Source organism: Piliocolobus tephrosceles, chromosome 14 (assembly GCF_002776525.5).
Source record: "Piliocolobus tephrosceles isolate RC106 chromosome 14, ASM277652v3, whole genome shotgun sequence".
In the NCBI taxonomy this organism is placed as follows: Eukaryota; Metazoa; Chordata; class Mammalia; order Primates; family Cercopithecidae; genus Piliocolobus; species Piliocolobus tephrosceles.
The window spans coordinates 83,292,183-83,310,773 of NC_045447.1; the positions used below are offsets into that span (position 1 = coordinate 83,292,183).

The 18,591-nt window shown below is 41.8% G+C and overlaps 1 protein-coding gene across 4 annotated transcripts in view; it reads left to right on the forward strand.

Moving 5' to 3' along the window:
* Positions 1–18,591, forward strand: part of TJP2 (tight junction protein 2) — a 139,091-nt gene that overhangs the window by 102,940 nt on the left and 17,560 nt on the right. For all 4 annotated transcript variants that reach the window (XM_023213241.3, XM_023213242.3, XM_023213240.2 and 1 more), the window contains 10 exons: positions 4,863–4,966; positions 5,578–5,731; positions 7,333–7,441; positions 7,549–7,682; positions 9,081–9,147; positions 9,978–10,128; positions 14,997–15,105; positions 16,248–16,458; positions 17,159–17,346; positions 18,181–18,276. In XM_023213241.3, coding sequence (XP_023069009.1) covers positions 4,863–4,966; positions 5,578–5,731; positions 7,333–7,441; positions 7,549–7,682; positions 9,081–9,147; positions 9,978–10,128; positions 14,997–15,105; positions 16,248–16,458; positions 17,159–17,346; positions 18,181–18,276 — 1,323 coding nt within the window. The remainder of the gene's footprint in view (positions 1–4,862; positions 4,967–5,577; positions 5,732–7,332; positions 7,442–7,548; positions 7,683–9,080; positions 9,148–9,977; positions 10,129–14,996; positions 15,106–16,247; positions 16,459–17,158; positions 17,347–18,180; positions 18,277–18,591) is intronic.

Below are 18,591 nucleotides of genomic sequence, written 5' to 3' on the forward strand. Positions count from 1 at the left end.
ACAGGCTGGAGTGCAGTGGCCGGATCTCAGCTCACTGCAAGCTCCGCCTCCCGGGTTTACGCCATTCTCCTGCCTCAGCCTCCTGAGTAGCTGGGACTACAGGCGCCCGCCACCTCGCCCGGCTAGTTTTTTGTATTTTTAGTAGAGATGGGGTTTCACCGTGTTAGCCAGGATGGTCTCGAACTCCTGACCTCGTGATCCACCCGTCTCGGCCTCCCAAAGTGCTGGGATTACAGGCTTGAGCCACCGCGCCCGGCCTTTTTTTTTTTTTTTGAGACGGAGTCTTGAGTCTCGCTCTGTCACGGAGGCTGGAATGCAGTGGCGTAATCTGGGCTCACTGCGACTTCCACCTCCCATGTTCATGCAGTTCTCCTGCCTCAGCCTCCCTAGTAGCTGGGATTACAGGTGTGCACCACCAAACCTGGCTGAGTTTTTTATTTTTAGTAGAGATGGGGTTACACCATGTTGGCCAGGCTGGTCTTGAACTCCTGACCTCAGGTGATTTGCTCACCGCAGCCTCCCAAAGTGCTGGGATTGTAGGCACGAGCCACTGCATCTGGCCAGCTAACTTTTTTTTTTTTTTTTTTCTGAGACAGAGTCTCGCTGTGTCACCCTGGCTGGAGAGTGCAGTGGCATGATCTCGGCTTATGCAACCTCTGCCTCCCAGGTTCAAGTGATTCTCCTGCCTCAGCCTCCCAAGTAGCTGGGATTATTGGTGCCTGCCACCATGTCTGGCTAATTTTTGTATTTTCAGTAGCGAAAGGGTTTTGCCAGGTTGGCCAGGCTAGTCTCAAACTCCTGACCTCAGGTGATCTGCCCACCTCGGCCTCCCAAAGTGCTGTGATTACAGGTGTGAATCACCGCGTCTGACTGAGCTGTCTCTTGATTGCACTTAACCAGCATTGTACCCAGCATTGACCTAAATGCCTAACACCAATTAGTTCGTTTAATCCTCAGAACTACCTAATGAGGGAGGACTCTTTATCTCCATTTTATAGGCAAGGAAACTGAGGCACAAAAGGTTCATTGACATACACAAAGTTGTGTCATCAGTGGAAGAACCAGGCTCCAGAATTTTGGCTTTAAACTAGGAGAACAGTGATTCTCAAGGCAGTGCATCATCTGGGCACCTGTTAGAAATGCAGACTCCCAGGCCCAGGCCAGCCCCACTGGATCAGAAACCATGGGATGGGGCCAGTGCAGTGGCTCACACCTGTAATCTCAGCACTGTGGGAGGCCGACGTGAGCAGATCACTTGAGGTCACGAGTTGGAGACCAGCCTGGCCAACACGATGAAACCCCATCTCTACTAAAAATGCAAAAATTAGCTGGGTGTGGTGGCGGGTGCCTGTAATCCCCACTTCTCTGGAGGCTGAGGTGGGAGAATACTTTGAACCCTGAGGGGCAGAGTTTGCAGTAAGCAGAGATGGTACCACTGTACTCCAGCCTGGGTGACAGAGCAAGACTCTGTCTTGGGGGAAAAAAAAGAAAAAAAGAAGCCATGGGGTGGGCCCCCAGAGTCTCTGTTAATAAGCTCTCCTAGTGAACTTGCTGCATCTCAGTTGGAAAACCACAGTGGAGGACAGTACTCCACCTAATCATTGTTGAGTTTCTGCTCTATGCAAGGGGCTATGTTGAATATTCTTTTACGTAGTCCTCACAGGAACCCTGTGTGTTAGGAGGCTTTGTTTTACAAGTGAGGAATACAATGATAGAGAGGGGTTTCATTTATTTATTTTTGAAATGGAGTCTCACTCTGTCACCTAGGCTGGAGTGCGGTGGCATGATCTTGGCTCACTGCAACCTCTGCCTCCTGGGCTCAAGCAATCCTCCCACCTCAACTTCCCCCACCAAGAGTAGCTAACTGGGATTACAGGTGTGCACCACCACGCCTGGCTAATTTTTTGGGTGTTTTTTGGTATACATGGGGTTTCACCATGTTGCTCAATCTAGGATCCACGTGCCTTGGTTGGGATTACAAAATGCTGGGATTACAGATGTGAGCCACTGTGTCAAGCCATACAGAGGAATTTATAGGGAATATTTATAGGTGAGGATTCTGAAACTCGGACTGGGGAAGTGACTTGCCCGTGGAAGCCAGTAAGTAAAGGTGGAGCTGGAACTCAAACTCCATCCTCTGGAAATAGGTGATTGGAAACAAGTAGGTGAGTGAGCAGGACTTTTGAGCCTAGTGTTGAGATATGCCTAGCACTGTTTCTTGTCTTCTGACTGAAGATTCCTTGTAGCATGTAAAATCTTTAATTTCATTTTGTTCTCTTAATTGTTCTCATTCTAAGAGGAAAAAAGATAAAGAGCACCTGAGAATGCAAAGGAAAAGACTTGCGTTTTAGGTTTGGGATTTGCATTTTGATAGCCTATCAGATGAGAGGGTTTGTTTTCTTTAGTTTTTTTGTGAAGAGTTGAGTTATGTAACTAGGTGTCTATTGAAATAACTGAAGAATAATACAAAAATGTGAATAGTGAGATACCTGGAGTCCAGTCCATGAAAATAAATGGGAACGTTGACATTGCAATATCTCCCTGAGGAGTGTGCATCTTAGTAAGTGTAAGGATCTCAGTGGTTTTTTTTGTTTGTTTTTGTTTTTGTTTTTGTTTTTGTTTTTGTTTGAGACAGAGTCTCACTCTGTTGCCAGGCTAAAGTGTAGTGGTACGACCTTGGCTCACTGCAGCCTCCATCTCCTGGGTTCAAGCAATTCTCCTGCCTCAGCCTCCTGAGTAGCTGGGACTATGGGCACCCACCACCATGCCCGACTAATTTTTGCACTTTTAGTAGAGATGGGGTTTCACCATGTTGGCCAGACTGGTCTCAAACCCCTGACCTCAGGTGATCTGCCCACCTCGGCCTCCCAAAGTGTTAGGATTACAGGTGCGAGCCACTGCACCCAGCCAGTTCCACTTTGTAAAAGAAAAATTTTTGCTACCTTTTATTAAGTTTTCACAATAATTTGGCTATCGTTGGCTAGGGTTGTGTAAGAATTAATCTTTAAAGAAATTAGACAGTAGGTGAGACCTACATTTGAGTAAGAAAAAATATGATCCAGCTATTACATTTCATGGCACCAGTTGTCTTTCTTAGAAGCTAGTCAACTGATTTTTTTATCTTCATTTGTGAAATGCCCACATACACATCAGTATATCTATTTGCAAAATTATAATGAGTACATTTTTTAAGAGGATTGAGGAGTTGTTGAAAAATGCCAGAGAGACGTTATCACTCAAGCTTGTCTCACTCAGCCTTCTGTTCTGGGCTCTGAGGCTGTTTGACCACTAGAGGATCGCCATCCATGAAAGCAGCTTTGCCTTTCCCTTATTCCATTCTTGACTATCAGCTTCCTAAAGGACTAGGGCTGGACCACAACACTTCTAATCTTTGTGGTAAGATCTGGCTGGCAAGTTTACCATAAATCATTTAAAACTTATTTTAAAATCGACTTCATACCTTTCCTGAATTGTGGAAAGTTACTTTGTTTTGTAATTATAAGATTTTTAGTTTGAACAATGATAAAAAAATTTGTGCCTGTTTTAAAACCTGCTCTGTTGTGGTGGTTTCCTAGAATGTGAAAGTTTATTCTTAAAATAATGTATTTGTACAAGTTTATTAAGTAAAACCAGAATAGTCTAGCCTTGAAAGTATTTAAAAATATGCATACTTAGTAATTATAATGTTTTTGCTTTTGATAGCAATTCAGAGTCCATAAACCCCCAAAGCTATTTTGGTTTTAGTTAAATGCTTTATTAATTGCTTTGCCTAACTTCTTTACCCCTTTTCTTCACCCACTGAATTCCTTTCAATGCCAAACTTCATATAATCTAAAGTGCTAGATTTTTTGCAGTGCCTTCCTGTAGACAGCCTCATTGTCAGCAGGACATGCCTATTAAAGTGTGCTGAATTGTTTTTTTCTCCCCAAAATTTTATTTGAAAAGTGTTAATTTGGCCAGGCACAGTGGCTCACACCTATAATCCCAGCACTTTGGGAGGCTGAGGTGGGTGGATCACCTGAGATCAGGAGTTCGAGGCCAGCCTGGCCTACATGGTGAAACCCTGTCTCTACCAAAATACAAAAATTAGCTGGGCGTGGTGGTGGGCACCTGTAATCCCAGCTACTTGGGAGGCTGAGGCAGTAGAATCGCTTGAACCTGGGAGGCAGAGGTTGCAGTGAGCTGAGATCATGCCCCTGCACTCCGGCCTGGGTGACAAAGCAAGATTCTGTCTCAAAAAAAAAAAAAAAAGAAAAATGTTAATTTTATAGCAGATACACTTATAACCTTCACCTAGTTTTACCAATTAACATTTTGCCACACTTACTTTTTTTTTCCTCCTCCTCTTTTTTCTTTCCTTCTGCTCCATTACCCTCCCTGTATCTCTCTCAGTGGGTTTTTTGGCACTATTTAAGTAAGTTGCAGGCAACTCACTATTACCCATAAATATTTCAGAGGTATCTTCCAAGGATAAGAACATTCTCCTACGTCAGTCACCGTAATACCATCATCACACTTAAGAAAATTAGCATTAATATCCCTTTCATATATTATAGTTCATTTCAAATTGCTCCAAATGATGTAACTCATTCTCCTCCCACCCTCCACTGGATCAGGGAGACCTATGATCGTTCATGCATTGCATTTGGTTTTTATGTGTCTTTTAATCTAGAACAGTTTCTCTGCCTTTTTTGTTTTTTATGGCATTGACTTTTTTGAAGAGTTCAGGCCAGTCATCTTACAGAATTTCCCATATACAAAATTAACTTTTTAATATATATTTTAAAATAGTCCTATAAACCAGACTAAGTTTTCTGAACAAGTTGATGACATACATGTATGTATATGTGTTTGTCTCCTAGAGTATGGTCTCCGGCTTGGGAGTCAGATCTTCATAAAGGAAATGACCAGAACGGGTCTGGCAACTAAAGATGGCAACCTTCACGAAGGAGACATAATTCTCAAGGTGGGTAGATGAGGGCAGAGAACAGTAGTGTGCATACTGCCGTTCATAGCCTGCATGTCCGCATTCAGCACCAGCACAGTGAGACTTAGATGCAGTGAGAGTCAGTGTTGACAGAGGTGGCAAGAGCAGCATAATGAGATGATTTTTATCAGAAAAACCAGACATCGAGGGTTGTAACAGTTTAATGTCAGTTTAGAAAACAAAAACAAAAAACTCCATGAATATTTTCTTCTTTCCTGTTTAAAGTTTAGGTCCCTATTCCTTAAACTAAGGAAAGATGAGAAGGAAAGTTGGTGGTGTATGAATGTTGAATATTTAATAGGTCTTGTAAACCTCTCCAGTCAGGAAACACGTTCCAGTAGTAAACCAAACCATTGTCTTGAGCTTGGAAGTTAAATAAATTAGCAGAGTAACTTACACCTGTATTTGGGATCCAGGCATGCAGGATTATATTTAATTTAAAGGACAATTCATTTTTATTGAGTCATCCTAAAGCCAATATCTGTTTGAATATCTGAACAAAGCCTTTACATTTTTAAAAGGGGAAAATATGAATTTTCTACTGTGAATAATTTTATTGCATTTAACATTACCATTCTTTATAAACACAGATCAATGGGACTGTAACTGAGAACATGTCTTTAACGGATGCTCGAAAATTGATAGAAAAGTCAAGAGGAAAACTACAGCTAGTGGTGTTGAGAGACAGCCAGCAGACCCTCATCAACATCCCGTCATTAAATGACAGTGACTCAGAAATAGAAGGTAAAGGAAGAGGAGGCTGTGAGCTTGGGTGGAAATGAGGAGGGCCGTTGCTTCCCCATTCTTCTGTTTAGTGTAGCTGTCCAGCTGGAAGTTAAATTTCCAAGGAAAACCCCCTTGAAATCTTAATCCCCAAAGGTCACTGTTTGGTTGTAATTTGCTTATTAAAGTGCCTATTGAAATTAGGTTTCCAATATAAAATTCTGGTGCACTTGCAGACTCTCAGAGAACTATTAATTAGGCAATTGAAAGCAAAATGTGTCAGTAAAAAAATGTGTGTTTGAGTGGTTCAAAGAGCTAACCATATCATGTATATATTTGCTAGTTGCTCATTTGTTTTTTTTTTTTTTTTTTTTTGAGACAGAGTTGCACAGGCTGGAGTCCAGTGGTACAATCTTGGCTCACTGCAACCTCTGCCTCCAGGGGTTCAAGTGATTCTTCTGTCTCAGCCTCCTGAGTAGCTGGGATTACAGGCGCCTGCCACCATGCCTGGCTGATTTTTGTGTTTTTGTGTTTTTGTGTTTTTAGTAGAGATGGGGTTTCGCCATGTTGGCAAGGCTGGTCTCAAACTCCTGACCTCGTGACCCTTCTTGTCCTCCCAAAGTGCTGGGATTACAGGGGTGAGCCACCAGGCCCAGCCTTAATTGCTCATTCTTTAAAAGTGGCGATTAGTATTTCTAATAGAGAAGACAATTTGGAGAATAGCTAAGACAAGTAGATGCTAAAAAAGAATCAAAATGGCTAATATTGTGGCATTCATTAGTTAGCAGTCTCCATGACCTCTTCCCTTTTAAAGAGCTATATTCATTATGTGAATATGAATTATACATAGGATAACATTTTAACCTTGTAAAAATTGCCAATAGAAATAATCACAGTATATCCCACTGAACCATCTACTGTTGCTTTTATGCAGAGAAGTTTAGAAAATATTAAGTTACTAAGTTGTAAAGCAGGCTTTTGTTGATTTTTTTTTTTTTAAGGAATTTCTTTATAAAACCTTAAAACTTAAATCAGTTTCCAGTGTATCAGAAGTTGTTGATCACTGTTATGGATGCAGTGCAGGAAAACAAAAGGAACATGAGAAATAATGCCAGCATGTTAGGGGGTTTGCATTTCTTTCCTTGCTACTGAGTATGTGGTCCTCATCCCCTAACCCCTGACCCCAGTAGCGTCTGCATAATCAGGGAACTTGATAGAATTGTAGAATCTCAGTCTCCCCTCAACGGCCCCACAACAACTGTGTCCTAACAAGATTTGCATGCACCTTAAATTTGGAGGAGCACTGGGCTTCTTGGGAAGAATTAGTGTATACATCTATGATCCAATAATAGAATTTTGACTCTTCTGTAGCAGCTTTGATGGAAAATGAGACAAAAGAGAAATACACAATTCTAAATTTGCCTTCCCCTTTATTAATTAATGCCTTTCCCTTAAAACGAGCAAGTTTTTCTCCAGGGGAGGACTATTAGACTAATAGCACATTTCCTGCCTACCTCCCTTCCATTTCCTGTGTTTCCTACCCAGAGAATAGTGCAATTTCTCTGGGTAGGAGAATATTTTAAATATTTTATTTAAAAGTCTTTTCTTATTTTTGAAACTAGATATCTCAGAAATAGAGTCAAACCGATCATTTTCTCCAGAGGAGAGACGTCAGCAGTATTCTGATTATGATTATCATTCCTCAAGTGAGAAGCTGAAGGAAAGGCCAAGGTAAGATGACATGCATTTTCCCTTGTACATGTCATTGTGAATATACACACGTATGTATTTATGAAACTGTTATCTCTTGAGACATTAACATATGACATGTGCTTCAGTTCCAGAGAGGACACGCCGAGCAGATTGTCCAGGATGGGTGCAACACCCACTCCCTTTAAGTCTACAGGGGATATTGCAGGCACAGTTGTCCCAGAGACCAACAAGGAACCCAGATACCAAGAGGACCCCCCAGGTAAGCCTTTAAGACCACTCAGTTTCAACAGTTGTGTTCAGAAGTATGTGCTCACACAGCCATAACAAAGAATGAAATCATGTCCTTTGTAGCCACGTGGATGTAGCTGGAGGCCGTTATCCTAAGCTAATTAACATGGGAACAGAAAACCACATAGCACATGTTCTCACTTTTAAGTGGGAGCTAAACATTGGGTAGAAATGGACATAAAGGTGGCAATAACAGAAACTGGGGACTACTAGGGGGAAAACTACTAAAGGAGGAGATGGAAAGGGTTGAAAAACTATTAGGTACGATGCTCACACCTTGGTGGCAGGATCAGTTGTACCCCAAACCTCAGCATCATGCAGTATACCCATGTAACAGACCTGCATGTGCACCCCCTGAACCTAAAATAAAAGCTGAAATTATACATATATATGTATACATACATGTATGTGTGTATATATATGTATGCATATACACGTATATATGTGTATGTATACAGATATGTATGTACATGTATATGTGTATATATAAATAAGAGTGTACTTAATTCCAGAGGGTGGCTGAAAGGGAAGAGAGAAATAAAAAATTATATATGGAAGAGGCCTTCCTTTCTCTCTCTGACACTGACAAAGTATAAAATAATAGCCTTGTCTGAATGCCATTAGAATTGGTCACACTTTGTCATATTTGATGAGTTGAGGTCATTGTTTTCTCCCATCCTCGATCTTGACCTCTTCCCCCAACCCTTCCCCACCACCCTACAATTATCATCATAATTTTATATTCACAAATATTTAAGGGGAAACAGTATCATTATTACATGTTTTTTAAGTTATTAAAAATTCTATGTTCTGTTTTTTTTTTTTTTTTTTGAGATGGAGTCTCGCTCTGTTGCCCAGGCTGGAGTGCAGTGGCCGGATCTCAGCTCGCTGCAAGCTCTGCCTCCCGGGTTTACGCCATTCTCCAGCCTCAGCCTCCCGAGTAGCTGGGACTACAGGCGCCCGCCACCTCGCCCAGCTAGTTTTTTTTTTTGTATTTTTTAGTAGAGATGGCGTTTCACCATGTTAGCCGGATGGTCTCCATCTCCTGACCTCGTGATCTGCCCGTCTCGGCCTCCCAAAGTGCTGGGATTACAGGCTTGAGCCACCGCGCCCGGCCAAAAATTCTATATTCTTATACATGTGATCGTACACCTTGCATTTTAGAGGTTCGTTTTTATCTCTTGTATTTTGAGAAACCATTGGCACCTGCTAGTGCTTCAGAGTTAAACTGTACCTTAGCGACTTTTTGTTCATGATGACATGTGTGGCATAGACTTACATTTTTTTTTGTGGATTTTGTGATTTTTCTATTTAGAAACGCACTCTTGTTAGTCCAGATTGATAACAATAGGTATCTCTTAACCCACAGCTCCTCAACCAAAAGCAGCCCCAAGAACTTTTCTTCGTCCTAGTCCTGAAGATGAAGCAATATATGGGTATGTATTTCAGTCTCTCTTTGTTTTCCCTTCTTCCTTACAGCTCTTTCTCTGTAACTGAAATCCAGAAGATTGGTGGTTTTTGCCTAGATGGTGATTTTGTACATTACAGCCACCTTTAAACAACCCCCACTGGTAGTGCTTATGAGAAAGAGGAATCATTTGTAGGAACAGCAAAATGTGGAAGTGGGTGAACTTTGTGATGTTAATGTTGTCTGTTTATCTACCTATCTAGCTACCTTTCCAGAGTGTTATTCTGAATATTTGTGTTTGTCAGATAAATTCACTCCCAAATAGGTGAAGTATTGCTAAACTACGGTGCCCCGTGGTGACTGCACTAATGTGATGGACCCAGTGTCCGTCCGTGTCAGGGAGGGAGGAGGAGTGCTGCTGCACTCTGCCCTTGATAATCAGAACCCCTAGTTCAGCAGGGTTCAAGGGCAGCAGCCTCCTGCATTAGGATACTGCTTCTTTGTACCCAGACTGTGTCTTTATTTGACAAGAATGCAGTGCAAGCAGACCTTTCTTTGGAAGAATTTTAGCCCTAACTCTGCCCTTTATTTGCTTTCTCATCTTCACTGCGTTGCCATAAAGATTAATATATATAATTCTACGTCTTCACTAGTAACAGGGACCTACTGATACTCATCTCATGGTCCCAAGAAAGATAAAATTGTAGGATATATGAGATATATGAGAAAAATGAGAGGGCTTTGTAAACTATAAATCACTGTATAGCTAGAAGAAATTAAATCTCTCATTTGCTAATGTTGTTCTCCCTTTTAAAAAATATCTCCCATCTTTCCTTTCTGAAATGGAACCTATTGCAGCCCTAATACCAAAATGGTAAGGTTCAAGAAGGGAGACAGCGTGGGCCTCCGGTTGGCTGGTGGCAATGATGTTGGGATATTTGTTGCTGGCATTCAAGAGGGGACCTCGGCAGAGCAGGAGGGCCTTCAAGAAGGAGACCAGATTCTGAAGGTAAGAACGGTCCAGCTCTGTTTCTAGAAGTTACTTGTAAGGAGTGTGCTTTTCTGGGTGTTCTTTCTGTAAGGGAAGAGAAAGTGGTTCAGCTGGTGAAATAGAGCAGCTGCGAGTTTGTTGATGCCCAGCATTGAAGTCTCTGTATTCCTCAAATGGGTCCTGTCGGTCTTGGAACCCAGAACTCATCCATGTATCCATGAGAACTGATAGTGTTTCAGTTCTTGCCAAGATTTTGTTAGTCTAATTAATGTGAAAACATTGAGACTCTAAGTAAGCACTTACAGGAAAGATTTTTCAAAAAGATCTTTCTGATTTTTGCTTTTTTCGCTGTGTTCCCCCTGACTGCCATCTTTCTTAAGGCAGTGTCCTGTAATTGAACAAAGGTGAGTGTTGGTGTCAGACTGGGTGATTTGAATTTCCTTCCAGCCTCTTATTAGTTCTGTGACCCTGGTTCACCCTGAGACTCGGGTTTCTGTATCTGTTTAATGGGAATGAGAATACCTGCCTTGCAGGGACCCTGGGAAGATTAGACCAGGTAACACTTACAAGGCACCTAGCAGAGTTCCCTGGCACCAAATAGGAAGGTCAGTGTCCATTCTTTTTTCTTATTGGAAGATAACAAATAGCTGCTACTCAATGTTATTTACATCTAAAATTGTTCAGGAAAAGGCAATTCCTGGTTAATCAAATATTGATACTTTTAAAGTTACTATGTGTTAGTATAATCTGTTAAAGAATTAAAAAATAACTCGACGTGTGTGTGTGTGTGTGTATAGCATTCTTTGTTGACTTCAGAATAAATTTCAAGAACATCAAGTATCTACTTACAATAAAAATATAGAATACTAGGGAACTGTCTTTTTTTGACAGTCTCGCTCTGTCACCCAGGCTGGCGTGCAGTGGTGCTATCTCAGATCACTGCAACCTCCGCCTCCTGGGTTCAATCAATTCCTAGTCCTTAGCCTCCCCAGTAGCTGGGATTACAGGTGCCCTCTTAATTTTTGTCTTTTTAGTAGAGACAGGGTTTCACCATGTTGCCCAGGCTGGTCTCGAGCTCCTGAGCTCAAGCAATCCACCCGCCTCGGCCTCCCAAAATGCTGGGATTACAGGCATGAGCCACCGTGCTCGGTTGTTAACTGCATTCATTGGAAATTTCTTTCTGCTTCTGTAAACTTGCAGTTCATATATATGAGTTTTTTTTTTTTTCTTGTTAATGTTAGTAAAAAGTCCATATGTAGTAAACTAAGGGGTTTGGTAGGGGCTTCTAGGCTCCAAGGAGAGGGGAGAAAAAAGTTCTAGAATTCTCAAGGAAGCAGGCAGCAAAGTACAAAAGCAGGTGGCCCCCTTCCTTCTTGGCCCCATTGCAGTAGTTTGGATTTCATTTGTGGAGCAGATGAAGGGCAAACCTTGATCGTGAGCTTTGCAAAATCTTTCCAGTGAAATTCTAGACCCTTCTTGGCCCTGGTCAGGATCCTAGAAGACTGTACCTGCACGAACCTCATGGTACCGCATAATCCTAAGAAATATCACTCGCCAGATGTTACTGATGAAAACCCATCTGAGTGCCAGCTCATACCAGTTTACTCTTTGCATATATGCTAATGAAGAAAAAAGGCATTTTTTCTAACTAGTGTGAGGCCATAGGATGATAGCTAGAAATTTGGAGCTTTTGCTCCTTAAGGTTCAAGGATAAAATATTTTTGTACGTTGAGGGGTTGGGAGATTTTCTAAATTTCCTTGAAGAAAAGTAGTGAATTCACATAGAGGCTTGGCAGTCAGACCTCTCTGTAAGTTGTTGTTAGTTGGGGAGAGTCGCTTCCATGGATAAAAAGTCATGGTATCAGCATTTTTACTTAAGGTGTTTTGTTTCTTGTTATCACCCTGGCAACATGGAAGGCACTCTGGGAACTGGCTTCTTTTGCAGTCATCCCATGTGGAGGTCAGGCAATAGGTGGTCCTCGTTTCTTGGGTGCGAATAAATTTTCTGTTGACTACAAAAGAAACTTTCAGTTCTAGAAAGGGGTGAAAAAGATTAAGTTTGCCTACAAGGACGGAGAAGCTGCTGCACAATACTAAGCTGTGGCCGATATAGGATCCTCTTCAGGCTCACAGCAGACATGGTTAGACCCTGTAGACTACTAAACAGCTAATCAAAGAGGATATTTATTGGAAAGGACTGTTCAATGTAACCTTCAAGTAGAAAAGTGCTGCCCTAGCCTTTTTCTACTTTAATTTGTTTCAATGCCCCTTTTCATGGCCAAATTGAATATATTAAGTGAGCCTTATCCACATGCTGATCACTTTCTTCTGTTGTGGGGTTTTTAAGTGTGGCTCTTTGTTTTGCAAAGGTGACAGCTTGACGTGTGGAATGAAGGCATGAGCAGGATATGTATGTTCCTTATCAATAATGAAGATATATGTGCTTTTGCTTATTCCTGCTTGGCTTAACTGCTCTTTGCTTGTTACTTATCTGATAGCATTGTCATTTCTGAAGGGGTGGCCTGCCCCTCCACACCTGTGGGTACTTCTCGTTAGGTGGGACGAGAGACTTGAGAAAAGGAAATAATACACAGAGACAAAGTATAGAGAAAGAAAAGCGGGACCCAGGGGACCAGTGCTGTGTTTTCAGAGGACCCACACTGGCACCGGCCTCTGAGTTCCCTTAGTATTTATTGATAATTATCTTTACCATCTAAACGATAGGGGAGTAGCTAGAAAATAGGATCATTGTAGGGAGGAAATCAGCAGTAAGACATAAGAACAAAAATCCTTGTAACATGAATAAGCTTAAAGGAAAATGCTGTGCCTTGAGATGCATATGCAAACATCTCCATAAACCTTTTAGCAGTATTGCTCCAGCAAGCCCCACCTTATTCCTAAAGGCGGTTTCTCCTTACTCAGTAAACAAGGCACACAATGGGTTTTACACCGAGATGTTCCATTGCCCAGGGACGGGCAGGATTTTTAACCATCAAGCCTCTTTCAGGTACTTGTTTAACAAAGACACATCCTGCACAGCCCAATATCCTTTTAACCTTAAATCGCACATGTCTCTTGCAAGGACAAAGTTGGGGGTAGGGTCACAGATTAACAGCATTTCAAATACAGAACTAAATGGAGTCTCTTATGTCTACTTCCTTCTATATAGACACAGTAACAGGCTGATCTCTTTCTTTTCCCCACAATTTCTCTTTCAGAAACTTTTATGGGATGGAAAAGAGAAAAAAGACTTCTAAGTTTGGTTATTAACCATGTAGATTTTTCAAATGTAGCTACCACATGTGCTTTAATTTTGACCATTATAGTTTTTGGCCATCAAAGACTGTGATCGAGCCTGATCTAAGATCAATCTCTTGTGGCCAGAGAGATGGACTGAAGGGCTCCCAAGGTCCTCCTCCAGCCTTGTGGCCTTGTCTTATTTAAATAAATAATAAATAAATATAAGCATATATAGTACATGTAAAAATATACACATGGCTGTATGTAGATACAGATGTAGATAAACAAATGGCACAAGAAAGAATACCAAAATGGGATGATCCCTAATTGGGGGACAGAGACGAGCCTTAAATACTAAATACTGTTTCAAAGGAAAAATTAACTCGATTGCTTTAGCACATCACTTTATTTTAAAAGCACCAAATTAGTTTTAATCTAATGCCAGCTTTCACTTACTCATAGATTTTGGCCTTAATTAAAGCCCACCCAACTAAGGATAAGTTTCTTCTTTAATGAAGCATTACTCTTATGATTAGAAGGATTCTGTAATTGTCAATGACTGAAGAAAGTATTTCATAGGAATTTTATCTTTATTTCTACAAAATATTATTAACATCAGGTACTTTAACATCAGGTATTTTCGTATTTTACTTATTTATAATTATGTTTTAAAATAGGCCTAAAGATAATAGAACTATGGGCCGGGCATGGTGGCTCACGCATGTAATGCCAGCACTTTGGAGGCCAAGGTGGGCAGATCACCTGAGGTCAAGAGTTCGAGACCAGCCTGGCCAACATGGTCAACATGGTGAAACCTCGTCTCTACTAAAAATACAAAAAAAAAATTAGCTGGGTGTGGTGGCACATGCCTGTAGTCCCAGCTACTCCGGGAGACTGAGGCAGAAGAATTGCTTGAACCCAGAAAGCAGAAGTTGCAGTGAGCCGAAGATCGCGCCATTGCACTCCAGCCTGGGCAACAGAGGGACACTCCATCTCAAAAAAAAAAAAAGATGTAGCACTATGATTTCAAAATGTCTTGTTCTTTGTGCTGCATTTCAATTTTACTTGCTTTCTAACTATAAGGCTGATGCTCTTTAATTTGATAAATACCTTTCAATTTTATAAACACATGTTAAACACTTTTAGGTGATAGAAGCTATAGGAGAAGGGTGGAATTGGTCAGAGTCTTTATTTGCACACTTTTATTTGAACCAGTTTAAAATTAGCGTGAATGCTGAGCCAGCATACTCATTTGCCACAGACCCCAACACTCCCTATTGCATTATAGTTATCTGTTTCATACTTGTGTATTACCTTCTTGGCCACCTCTATGAGAGACTCACAGAAGGCACATGGATAGAAACAACCACAAGAAATTCTACTCTGATCTAGTGACAGATCCTTGCTTCAATGGCTTCTCTCTAAGGTGCTGTTGGCAGTGTGGGGAGGCCAGAAAGTATAGTGCCCAGGCCCATAGCAAGGTGCTGGGTGGGAGGGCTTGAATAGTGACATTAAGGACTCATTTACATGTTGGCTTTGCTCTGGGCAGGCCCTGATGAAAACAAACAAAAGGCTCAGTGGCACCTTACTATAAACTTCTCTGTTTTTTCTTTTTGTTCTCTCTTTCTGTTTTTCCTTCCTAATAGGTGAACACACAGGATTTCAGAGGACTAGTGCGGGAAGATGCCGTTCTCTACCTGTTAGAAATCCCTAAAGGTGAAATGGTGACCATTTTAGCTCAGAGCCGAGCCGATGGTGAGCAAGTTTGGTCATTTAGTTTAGTTGGGGTTGGGGGTGGGGAGTGGGAAGGATGAGAGAGGTGTCTTGGTACCAGAATAGGCAAATCTGGATAATAAAAAATTGAGATGGATCTCAACACCTAATCCTTGGGTCCTAGGTGTGTGCAGAAAATCTGGGTGCCATTTAACTTTTCCATAAAAATGTTTTCTATGCATGCACTGAAATAATTTTACTAGTTGTGTCAATTTGGAATAAAACTGCCTTCCTGAACAGCGATGCAGCCTTACATTCTGCCTGGAGTTATTAGTGAGTTTACATATGACAGGTGCAAAGACCATGGCTGCTGGCTGGTGCCCCTGTTACCCCCGGCCAGTCTGACAAGTTGTTTCGCCTTTCTAGGCCTTGTTCCCATCTGTGAAGTGAGGGTTGAGAGTATCTTCCTTGTCTGCTTCAGTTTGATTGGCGACTGTGTTAATCAAGTTCTCCAGAGAAACAGAACCGATAGGAGATATTGGAATCAATAGGAGAGAAAGAGATTTATTGTAAAGAATTGGTTCACATAATTATGGAGACTGGCCAGTGCCAAGATCTGCAGTGAAAATGGGCAAGGTAGAGACTCAGGAGAGCCAGTGATTTAGTTCTAGTCTCAGTCTGAAGGGCTGAGAACCCGGAGAGCCAATGGTATAGTTCCAGTACAAAGGCAGGGCAAAGAGCTGATGTCGCCTTTTGAAGGCCATCAGGCAGGAAGAGTAGTTTTCTCTTAATTGAGAAGGGGTCTGATTTTCATTCGCTTCAGACCCTCAAGTGATTGGATGAGGCCCACCCGCATTGGGGAGGGCGATCTTCTTTGCTCAGTCTACCCATTTATACGTGACTCTCATTCAAAAACACCCTCAGAGAAAGACCTAGAATAAAGTCTGACCAAATACCTGGTCATTTCATGGCCCGGTCAAGTTGAGATAAAAATAACCATTGCAGCAAGCCGTGAAGCTGGTAATTTGTCCTTGTTCTTGTTGGAGCTGTGATCCCCATAGGACTTGTGCACTGAATGGAAGGAAGGTAAAGGGGAGATCAGAGATGGGAGAAGCTGTGTTGAGTATCTAATACTTTTAACTTGTACTAAGCTGAATGCAACAAATAATGCTTTTGTCTTTCAGTGTATAGAGACATCCTGGCTTGTGGCAGAGGGGATTCATTTTTTATAAGAAGCCACTTTGAATGTGAGAAGGAAACTCCACAGAGCCTGGCCTTCACTAGGGGGGAGGTCTTCCGAGTGGTAGACACACTGTATGACGGCAAACTGGGCCACTGGCTGGCTGTGAGGATTGGGAACGAGTTGGAGAAAGGCTTAATCCCCAACAAGAGCAGGTAACAGAGATTGCATTCTCACACACCCCTTTTAATCCTTCCCCCTGCAGAAAACTACAGGCCCCCTCCCCGCAAAAGAAACCCCACATGAGTTCATTACGTGTCATCATCTATTTCTTGTTTATGGAGAGTGGCGTGAATTGTAAATAGCCACCAGCTGGTTTGTTGTGAGTAAATTTAGCATCATGTGGTTGGTTGTTGCATGTGGCTGTTTGAATAACTTCCTAAAGAGCGTCTACTGCCTTGTACCATGTACAAGAGAGATACTGAATGGCCATAGCATGCCAGCACACTGCTTAGAGACAAGGTACCCTTATCTGGTGTCCCGTCTCCATCCTTGGAGAGGCTTATACACCCCAGTGAACACTTGGTGTTTGGCTGACAGTGCAGGAACCTAGGAAAGAGGCCTGTATTTGAGCAGGAGTTCCAGGTGTGTGTACTGTGTACCGGCATATCAGAATGAGCCAGATTTCACATGTTTATTGCTGAGCCATTTCTGGTAGATTTCATAGAGACCCAGCCTTTTTCTGCTCCCATTTGGAAGTGAAGGTCCCCACATTTCCCACCCTCTGAAACTTCTTCATTGTCAAGCGGAATTTTCTCTGAGCTCAGAAGTAAAATCGATTGGATTTGATTAATGAAATGTATGTTTGCTACGTTTTCTGGCTTTAGAGATTTACTTCCCATGGTTTCTTCTCAGAGCTGAACAAATGGCCAGTGTTCAGAATGCCCAGAGAGACAATGCTGGGGACAGGGCAGATTTCTGGAGAATGCGTGGCCAGAGGTCTGGGGTGAAGAAGAACCTGAGGAAAAGTCGGGAAGACCTTACAGCCGTTGTGTCTGTCAGCACCAAATTCCCGGCTTATGAGAGGGTTTTGCTGCGAGAAGGTAAGGAAGCAACATGGGGCCTGGAAATGATCTGACTGGGCTCTGAGCCTGTTCACCTTCATTTTCAGACTGTATGGTCAAGTTCTAACTGTTCACCTTCATTTTCAGACTGTATGGTCAGGTTCTAACTGTTCACCTTCATTTTCAGACTGTATGGTCATGTTCTAACTTATGTATGTCAGTTATGCCAAAGGCAGTTTATAGAGTTGAAATCAAACTCTAACAAGGAGCATGATTTATAAAAAGCTGTTCCAATTCCTAAATTCAGGCTTATTTCTGCAACCTAAAAAATGTTTTAATACCACTGTTCAAAAATTTCCATATATTGGCTGGACCTTACACCTAAGCACTTTGGGAGGCCAAGGTGGGAGGATCACTGTGGCTCAGAAGTTCAAGACTAGCCTGGGCAATATAGTGAGACCTCATCTCTGCAAAAAATAAAAAAAGTTTCCATATATTATCAGTGGCAAAGTTTGTGTTTAAAAATGGTGAGGAGCTAGGCAGTGTAGTCCCAGCTACTCAGGAAGCTTGAGGTAGAAGGATTGCTTGAGCCTAGGAGTTTGAGTTTAGTCTGGGCAGCATAGTGAGATCTTGTCTCTTAAAAAAATATATATCTAGGTTAGTGTGTGGTTGAATGAAAAGAAAAAAAATGTTTTAAATGGTGAGGATAGTGAAGGCATATTCTTCAGAACAGAGCCAAGCTGAGTTGGGGGTGGTAGAAACCACAGTTTCTCTCATTTAGTTATGTTGTCAAAAGCCCACGTAATACTTGTACTGCTTATCTTAACAGCTAGGCAAGTGTGTATGCTTTAACGGCCTTTCTTGTCATTTCAGCTGGTTTCAAGAGACCTGTGGTCTTATTCGGCCCCATAGCTGATATAGCAATGGAAAAATTGGCAAATGAGTTACCTGACTGGTTTCAAACTGCTAGTAAGTCTGTCAGTGTTTTTTTTTTTTTTCTCTCCCATATTTTTATTTTGAAAAATTTCTAACAGAGGAGTTGGAAGAATTGTGAACGCTCACGTACCCTTCACCTGGAATCACCAGTTGCTAAGATTTTTCATGCACTTTCTCTCACCCACTCCTTGCACCATAGACACACACACACAAACTCTTTCAAATATTTGTACAGAATCATTTATAACACTTTATCCCGGAATACTTGTGTGAATCTCCTAAGAACAAGGACTTTCTCCCACATAACTGCAGTACCATTATCACAGCCAAGAAAGGTAACATTGATAC